Raw genomic sequence first — 10,000 nt, 5'->3', positions numbered from 1 at the left:
CCTGACCAGTCTCACACCAACACTGCTTTACACATACCAACTAGAGTAAACCAAATTATAAAGCAAAGCAAAGATCTATATATTCCATATCTGGAACATTGGAAAAAAGAAACTGAAAGTCAAAGTAGATTAGAATGTTATCTGGCCCTAAAAAGAGATGATGAATTGGCAGAATATCTCTTTTCTGTCGGGGGTAGAAAGCAGAGGCAGATCCTGACGGTGCAGGCTCAGTGACCACCAACTGGCAATCGAAAAAGGCAGACAGAAGAAATCTTAGCAACCAAAAGAAAACAGAATATGTGGTCACTGTTCCACAGAGATGCATGAGAAATATACCCAAACAAGACAAACATAGTTAGACCAGCTCAGCTCCCAAGGCTCTGCTTTCAGAGAACTGGGTGACGGTTCTAAACTAAGAACCCTACTGGGAGAAGGACACACACCATATGTTCTATCTTACCACAACCTGAGGGACAGCGAGTGACCAACACACACACACACACACCACACACACACACACACACACACACACACACACACACACACACACACACACACACACACACACACACACACACACACACACACACACAGAACAGGTGTTTACTGTTCTCCCCGATTTTATTGTGTGTCAAGAAACACAACTGTGTTTCTTTTAACTCATTTACTGTAGTTATTTACTCTGTTATATTATTATTATTATTATTACCTATCTATTCATATGAATTGTATATTCTTATGCTGTTATCTCTTAATGCTTTGGCAATACTGTCTTTGCAACATTCAATTCAATAAAGCATATTGAATTGAATTGAAAAATGGAATTGAGAGAGAGAGAGAGAGATTCTGCAGAGAGGAGACAGTCCTCCAGTCTGTCCTGGTCCTCGGTCTCTAGCCTCGTTAGCTCAGACAGCTGTTAGCACAATAACTGAGATAAATGGATAACACACACACACACACACACACACACACACACACACACACACACACACACACACACACACACACACACACACACACACACACACACACACACACCAGGAAGTCTGCTCACACTGTCCTATTGTATCTAAAATCAGATTTTACCATCAAGGGATGTAAAAACAACGTGCTTATGGGCTGCAGGTTTGTATGTTGGCTAGCATTGTAGCCTCACAGCAAGAGGGCCACGGGTTCGATTCCGTCAGGTTACTGACTGTAAAGTGCTGGTAGGTGTGAGTGTGTCCTGTGATAACCCTGCCTCCGCCCAATGTTAGGTCCGTTACACCCCCCCCTCACCTCTTCTTGATGAGGTCCAGAGCCGATCCGATGAGTCCGTCCTTCATCTTGTAGATCTTGGCGCCGTAGCTGGACAGGTCCGTCCCCTCCAGGAGGAGCGCCGGGCAGCAGCTGGAGGGCCGACTCCAGTTCTCCCTGCCAGACGGGAAAGGTACCGACCCGGCTGGTTCCAGACTGCTCCTCCTCCTCCTGCCGCTCGCCTCCTCCACCCCCTCTCTCCTGGGTGGAGCTGGCCAGCGGCTGCAGGGGCGACCGAGGAGACGGGCCGGTGCAGATGGGAGCGTACGAGGTGAGGGAGGTGGAGATGGGAGGTGCGGTGCTCCTCACGGTGCTAGATGGAGGTCTCGCTTCTCCCTGGACCTCCTCTAGCTGCTCTCTGTTTCCTCCACCAGAAGGAGGTTTCTTACTGACTGATGGTCCAGATCCCACAGAACCGGCTGTGGACTCCTGGTCCTGGTCTCCCTCCTTCTGCCTCATCCGTTTAAACTCCTCAAACGTGGGGATGTGGAGGCGTCCGACTGGAGGTCTGCGGCGCTCTGACCCAGAATCCGATCCACTCCTGCTCCCTGAGATGTTGTCCGTTGTGTAGGACGTCTTCACCGCCTTCACCTCCTTCGGGCTGGACGGGGAGCTGTGGAGCGCCAGGTTTGGGCTGCTGTTCTGCCGCCGGAGCTGCAGGCGCCTCAGGACCTCCTGCTTGATCTCCTCGGGGCTGGTGATTCGCGTGGAGCCTGGCGGCCTGGACCCGGCGGCGTTTGAATTGGGTGCAGCAGCAGCCGGGGTCGCCGGAGGTCGCAGGGGGAGGGGCTTCACAGGCTCGACAGACGACCTGGCGCTCTGGAGGCGGAGCTTCTCCCTCAGGCCCTTCCTCCCGTCCCATTCGTCGACACCACCTGGAAACAGCAGCTGAGGGAAGAGCGGCAGGTCCTTCCTGGGCAGAACGTGTCGAGGGTAAAACGCCAGGCTCTCCTGGTGGGGGGCCAGTCCAGGGGCCCCCAGCATGGAGCCGTCGGGGGGGCCGTCGTACCAGTGGCTGGTGGAGGTGTAGCGTAGAATGAACTCGCTGTCCGTGCTCCTGTAGGGGGCGGCGCCGAACGCACACAGACCAGAGTCCGCCACAGCGCTCCAGTTCAGGTTCTCCATGCTCCTGTAGGGCCTGCTGCTCCCAGTGTAGCTGCAGGGACCCGGACCTGGACCCGGACCCAGAGGGCCCTGCCGACCGGAGCAGTACCTCAGCCCCAGGTTAGTGAGCAAGGTGCTGCTGTTGCACCTGGACATGAGGGGGAAGGGGGGCCCATGGAGGCCCGGGTAGTGGGGGGACCGAGTCTGTGTCGGGGGAAGGACGACAGGGGGTCGGGGGACAGCGGGAGGTCGGCGATGCAGGGCTCCATGTCGATGAGGAGGCGGAGGGGGAGGAGCAGCCGGTGGAGGAGGAGGTGGAGGAGGTGGAGGGGTAGTCACATGGTGGAGGAGGCTTCACGTCTGGCATGGCTGTGGGCGGAGCAGACGGGCCTCAGACTGCTGCAGCCTGCAGAGAACATGTTAGCATGTTAGCATGTTAGCATCACATCAGTTATATGAGAGGAAACTCTGTATGTAATTATGACTGCAACAATATCACCATGAATAAACCGCAAAACCTCTAAACATGCTTTAGCCAATTCAACACAAATCACTTCACAATTTTATGTATTTAACATTCATTTCTGTATAATATATAAAAGAATAGCAGACTGTTAAACCGTCACCGACACCACGGTTCTGGAGGGAAGGGGGGCACAGGAGAACCAGAACCAGGACTGAGCGGGCAGACTGTCAGACCCTGCTGCAGTAAATGAGAGGTTTTCTAAAGGGACTCTGGTGCTCAGAGACACTACCACTTTAGTCCACAGGGGGCGCCAGAATCAACACTAAATGAAAGTTCGAGAGTCCAAACATTATTGATGACTTGATGTTGGGAAACACTTCATTAAGCCCCAGGATGCTTTTATGTTGAGTTAATGCACAGAATGCATTAACAGGCATCTTTAAAACTTCAGTTCTGTGATTCTGGACAAAATGTTGTCTGCAGAACTTTCGCGGTTTGAGACAGAAGTTACTTAATTTATTTGATCTTGAATCTAATAGTTGGGAATACAGATATAATAAAACATATTTTTTCTAATATTGTGATATTGATTTGAACATGGTTTGTGTGTCAGCTCTCATACTGCCTCACTGACTTTATGCCACGTGACTCAGAGGTCTTCAGCCTCGGCTCTGGACCCAGAGACGGTGTCTCTGAACCAGAATAATCACATTCATTTGATTTAAATGGCTCCCCGTCCACCCCCCCTCAGGCATTTATGTCTCTGCAGCAGGAATGATAATAGAGGGATTATTGCTCTGCTTGTCAGGCTATTAAAACATGAGATAGAGAGACACAGACAGAGAGCGAGAGAGAGAGAGACAGGAAATGAGTGTGACGCTGAGCCGAGAGGACAGTAATGAAGATGTCTGCTCGTCTGTCCTCCTCACTAATCAGACAGTAGCTGTAGATCAGCAGAGCCAGAGACTCCGACGAGCTCAGACGCTCTCTGATGCCGACGCACGCTCAGCCTCCGTCCACGCTCCTCTGCAGCTTCAGCAGTAATGGAGGAATCTGCATTCAGCACATGTTTGGACGGTCAGAGACTTTAACACAACGGGCACTGAGGATGGAAAGTCAGAGGATCACCTCCGTTATTACAATTCATCTTCTATGATCCAGAAGCTTTGACTGGACGTCCGTCTGACAAGTAACCACGACGCTAGCAGGGCAAAAGAATATATAATATATAATATAACATGGCCACGCAGCATAAAGTTGCTCTAAATTAAAGACAAAATATACTTGCCAAATAAATAATTCAATAAAATTACAAAAAATAGATAAAATAAAAAAATGTTCGAGTTGTTAAATAAAACATAAAAATAAAATGAAATTTAAATGAATGAAACAAAAATAAAACGTGTCACTATTAAATAAATAATAAAATAAAAGCTACTGTATATAATACATAATAATAATATATAATATATGATAAAATATCAATTATATAATATAATATCACCATGCAGCATAAAGTTGCTCTAAATTAAATTAAAAAAAGTATACTTGCCAAATAAATCATTCAATAAAATGACTAAAAGTGTTCCAGTTGTTAAATAAAACATAAAATATCATGAAATATAAATTAATAAAATAATAAAATAAAACAATTTGTGCCCCTATAAAATAAATAATAAAATAAGATTAAATTAAATTAAATTAAATAAAATAAAATTAGATGAACATGTAGTCCTGATGATGTCGCTAAAATCCTCACAGTTATTAGAATTCATCTTCTATGATCAAGAAGCTTTGATTGGACGTCCGTCTGACAAATAACCACGACGCTAGCAGAAAAATCTAATATCCTCAGGAATCATAAAGTGTTGCTCACTAACCACATGTTCTTATTAGAACCGGAGATATTAAAGGAACCCCGACTGCTTGAACATCTTATAGTTCATCCCTTCTGTACATTATTATTATGAACACCACCACTATATTACCATCTTTATGTTCTTAATCAATATTCCTCCTCCCTCTGCTCCGTGTGGAGAACATGAGGAAGGTTCTCTGGTTCTTCTAGAGAACCTCCTCTGGACCGACTGCATGTTAAACAGCTTTCTATTAAACCAGATTCTGCTTCTCAGAAACAAACAAGTGTGTGTGCACGAGAGTAAAAAGGCTGGTATGAGGTTATGGCTTTAATTAGCCTGTGTGTGTGTGTGTGTGTGTGTGTGAGAGTGTGTGTGTGTGTGTGTGTGAGTGTGTGTGTGTGTGTGTGTGTGTGAGTGTGTGTGTGTGTGCTCAGCGTGCCTCCCTCTACATCTCTCTGTGGTTGAATTACTGCCAGCATGAAGGCTGTCTCTCTCTCTCTCTCTCTGTATCTAACAGAGGAATAACTCATCCCTCGCAGCAGGACGGTAAATCAGCCGCCATCTCCCAGCATGCACTGGGGCTGGTTGCTCCAGATATGATGGTGCGTGTGAAGAGGAACGGAGATAAATCATTTATGTGTCTCCGTTATTAACTGAACCTCCTTCTGAAGGAGTCAGGCTGAGTTTATTGAGTCTTTCAGCTTCAGATTGTTTGGATCCTTTTTCTTTCTGTTTTTCCCACTTTAACGTCAGCCAATCAGTGCTGAGATCTTATTCGCTCTGATGTTACTTTGGATGAAGTGTCACAATAAAAGCATCTCATTAAGACAAGAAACCTTCACTAAGTGTTCATGTTTTTGGCGTCACCTTTTGGTTTGAGGACGTCTTCTAAGCCCCGAGTTTGACTTTTTTGCGTGTTTAACAGCCTTCACTATCTACGTATTTGGCCACCTGCATCTTGGTTTTTAACTGTCACCATTATGGGTTTTTTAACCCTCACAATATTGTTATTTTTACCCGTCGCCATCTTGGTTTTTAATCTTTGCCATCTAGGTAATTGGTCGTCACCATATCTATTTTTTGGGACCATCACCATCTCGTTTTTTACTTTAACGAGCATAAAACAAGCAGAAACAAGATAAGAAACCTTCAGAAACTGTTCATGTTTTTGTTATAATGAGCTGCTTTTATTGTGTAATTCTTTCCAGCAGTGTGATCTCATGAGTGAGTCAGTGTTTCAGTTTCAGCTCCTCCTCCTCTCTGAGGTCAGAGGTCATCGAACAGTCAGCGTCGTGTTGCACAGATCAGGTTTGGATCAGATCCTCATCTGATCCTCTAAACTCACCCCATTTTAATCAACTCTCTACGCTGCTCCTCTCCTCCTGCAGGTCATCGGATCAGATCCCACAGCGACCGGCCTCCTCCTCCTCCTCCTCCTCTCTTCTTCGTCTCCTCTCTGGAGCTTCCACGTAGCCAGACAGACGAGGCCTCAAGCTACAAGTAAAGAGAGAGAAGAAGAAGAAGAAGAAGAAGAAGAAGAATCAATGAGCTGCTTCTTCTTCTGCACACAAAAACTATAAAACACCAGAATGGAGATTCTGCTGGGTTCCAGTCTACGAGACAAGGAGACAAACAGAGAACAGTAGAGAACCACAGAGAACCACAGAACCACAGAGAACCACAGAGAACCACAAGAGAACCACAGAGAACCATAGAACCACAGAGAACAACAGAGTCCGGGGGTGAATTATCAGAAGCGTCCTGATCCGGTAAAACAATCCGTGTCTTCTCTCAGATTGAATTAGACGTTGAGTCAATTACTTAATTAGTGTTTCTGTCAGCAGAGAGTAGCAGATTACACACATCACGCCAAGAGTGTGTGTGTGTGTGTGTGTGTGTGTGTGTGTGTGTGTGTGTGTGTGTGTGTGTGTGTGTGTGTGTGTGTGTGTGTGTGTGTGTGTGTGTGTGTGTGTGTGTGTGTGTGTGTGTGTGTGGTTCATTGAGTCTCAGGTTTCTTTAAAAACAGTCTGCAGATGAGTATTAGTGATTCAACTAAATTAAGACTTTTCTGGATTAAATTAAAAACATTAAATAGAATCAAATTAGATTCAATGAAAGAATTTAAAATAAATATATTTTTCTGTGTCAAATGCATAATAAAATAAAATCAAGTTAAGCCGTATTAAAAATAAATCTGAATCCTCAAAATTTATGAAACTGTTGCAGGTGTAAACTGAAAAACTGAAATAAAATTAAATAAAATTTAATAAAATTAAATAAAATGTAATAAAATTAAAAAATGTAATTAAAAACAATTTAACGAGAAATAAAACAAACATTAATTAATGTTTATATATATCAAACCAAATATATATATCTATATTCCAATAAGAAAACATTTCAGACGAGACAGGGAGGAATAAACGAGACACATTCCAGACAGAACTACACAGCAGACATAAAGTCCTCCATCAGGTCTGACTTCAGACAAAGACATAGATCCCCACCTCCTGTGCTCCACTAACACCTGCTTCAACCACTCCAACATCTTCATCATCATCTTCATCCTCACGATCATGAAAACCACAATGTTGTCATTCAGAGCTCAGGTCACATGACATTAACCCCCCTCCTCCAGTGGGGGATGAAGAGTGCTGAGGCTGCATCATCCAAAGCTTTGACAAGTGGCTGTCACTTAGAAATGACCCCCCCCCCCCCCCCCCCCCTAATCCCAGGAGCGCTGGATGTTTGACAGGGAACCTCCCTCTTTTCCCTTCAGACTCCTGATGCAGAAACAAACGTCCTACTCTCACATTTAGTTTGTCAGATTTAAAACAGAACCTAAAGATCTCGTTCTCCGTCCTCTCCTCTCTCAGCTCACAGAATGAACTCCCTCTGACACCGACGGGTTCCATCTCAGACGGAACCACAGAACGTTTATCAGAACCGACCGAAGAGACCCATTTATCCATTTATTTATTTATCTATTTATTTATTTCATTGTTCTCTCTTTTCTCCCGGCGAGCGTTTAAATCAGACAATTCTCTCCTGTTCCAGACGGCTTCATTCATCCTCACAAGTGTTTCTGAGCAGACAGTGTGTGTGTGTGTGTGTGTGTGTGTGTGTGTGTGTGTGTGTGTGTGTGTGTGTGTGTGTGTGTGTGTGTGTGTGTGTGTGTGTGTGTGTGTGTGTGTGTGTGTGTGTGTGTGTCTCTCAGGTCTTCTCAGTGGTAGACGAGGTGATAATAATGTGCTCGGTGGTTTTTAACATCTCCAGTGTTTCCTACAGACGAGAAGACTCTCAGGTCCAGTGTGTGTGGTGTGTGTGTGTGTGTGTGTGTGTGTGTGTGTGTGTGTGTGTGTGTGTGTGTGTGTGTGTGTGTGTGTGTGTGTGTGTGTGTGTGTGTGTGTGTGAACATGTCATCATGTTATCTGTATGAATGTATATCATTTCTGTAGTTACATAAAAATGGATATATTAAAAGAAGGTGAATCACTACAAACATTTTGATCCAAGAAAAAAACAGTGAGTGAAAGTAAAAGAATCCAGCTGTGAAAAATAAACCACAATAAAAAGAATAAAGGTGTCACATTATCAGTGTTCATATATCGCCCAAATATACGTGTCCCCTTAAAACACTGTGTGTAAGAAGTGGACGTGGTCACCATGACGACACTGATTGGGTTGAGGAATGATGTTTGGAAACCGACAGTTCAGAATATCAGCATTTCATTTCTGGTTGTCACTGTTTTGTTTTACACAATACTGTTTTTTTTGCAGTGGCCATCTTGGTTTTTGTAACCAGTAGTGACACTAGAGGGTTGAGCTAAGTTCAGCTTAACACTGAATACGACGTTTTAGTCGACCAAAATGTAAAAGTTAACAAGAGGTTAAGTTGAAAGACGAAAAACACAAACAACTCTCAGACCAGACAACGTCTCTGGTGTGGACCTGTCAATCAGTGTGTAGCCCCGCCCTAAAGCATCCCCTGCTTTATGGTCTGTTTGACTCTAAATGGAGCATCATTTACTAAATGAACATCATGCTGTATTGAAGAAGACTTGAAACTAGAGATTGAGACCATAAACTCATGTTTACAATGTTTACTGAGGGAATAAATCAAGAGAGAAGTAGAGTCATTTTCTCATAGACTTCTATACAACCAGAGGAGTCGCCCCCTGGTGGACAGCAGAGAGAATGCAGCTTTAACACAGGAAGCTTTGACTTCACTCTGCAGAACCAGAGGTTGTCTCGTAGGGGAAAGCAATATGAAAAAGTAAATTGCCACACACTAAGAAAACCTTTTACCAAGAATCAGTAAACATATTGATGAACGTAGCTTTAGCTTTGCTTTAGCGTACTGTAATTAAAACCCTCGTGGTCATAAACGTGGTCACAGACCTGCTGTGTTTCCACTCATCCAGCAGCAGTCTGCTGTCCACACACACACCGTGTCCCAGCATGCAGTCTGGACCTCACACGCCACGGCTGCTGTGATATTTCACTCTGACAGACAGCGAGCCGGCGGCCAAAACTGAAATACGACCGACTGGTTTCTCTTTTACGACCCTGAAGCCACAATAAGAGGAGCCTATAAAACAGGGAGGTACAGCAGAGAGAGTGAAGGTGAGGAGACGACACCACGATCAGAGGACATGAAGTCAGCATCAAATGCAAAACGGACGCTATCACTAACTGTATTTAAATCCAGTATCTTTACATTTGCATGACATTTAGCTGATAACAGCTCACTCCAGAAACTTCATCAAATGTCTGCAGTACATCCACTTTTACACTGTTTGTCTTTATGTTCATAGATAAACACATTGATGAGCTGAGTTTTGGAGCTTGGAGACATTATGAACTTATGATAAAGAAGTTTTTGACTTTATGAGGATCATGTTTCTGACTGATGGTTCAGGTTCACGGGATCCTGTTTTCTACGTAAGCAGCCGTGGAAAGCATCCTGGTATCCCTGTGTTGCTTTTTGAGAGATGGGACGTCACGTTATCCGCTCCTCATTTGCATAAAGTTGAGAGTTTAGGGCAGTTTATGCAAATCAGGGAGAAACAGACTCCTGAACACTTTTAAACTCACTTAATTTATCGATCTAGATGCCAAATTACAGAATTAATCTTTTATACGGACGATTTATGTTCCTCATTCTAGAAGATGCACCTTTTTCAGGTGAAAGCACTTTTAAAGTTCAAGGAGCTTCATCTTGGTTTTGAGCTACAGTCATTTAAATTAGATAAATAAGTGTTCAAGATTTTTA

General features: G+C 44.3%; 1 protein-coding gene across 1 annotated transcript in view; it reads right to left on the bottom strand.

The window, feature by feature from the left end:
- Positions 1-2,556, bottom strand: part of si:dkey-91i10.2 (uncharacterized protein LOC555224 homolog) — a 15,949-nt gene extending 13,393 nt beyond the window's left edge. Inside the window, exons 1-2 of the mRNA XM_054614795.1 lie at positions 1,513-2,556; positions 1,279-1,478 (exon numbers count right to left, since the gene is read on the bottom strand). Of these exons, the coding sequence (XP_054470770.1) occupies positions 1,279-1,478; positions 1,513-2,556 (1,244 nt within the window). The remainder of the gene's footprint in view (positions 1-1,278; positions 1,479-1,512) is intronic.
- Positions 2,557-10,000: the final 7,444 nt, after the last annotated feature.

Source organism: Anoplopoma fimbria, chromosome 16, assembly GCF_027596085.1.
Source record: "Anoplopoma fimbria isolate UVic2021 breed Golden Eagle Sablefish chromosome 16, Afim_UVic_2022, whole genome shotgun sequence".
In the NCBI taxonomy this organism is placed as follows: domain Eukaryota; kingdom Metazoa; phylum Chordata; class Actinopteri; order Perciformes; family Anoplopomatidae; genus Anoplopoma; species Anoplopoma fimbria.
The sequence above is the reverse complement of the archived record's forward strand: the minus strand, read 5'-3'. Positions and strand labels throughout refer to the sequence as shown.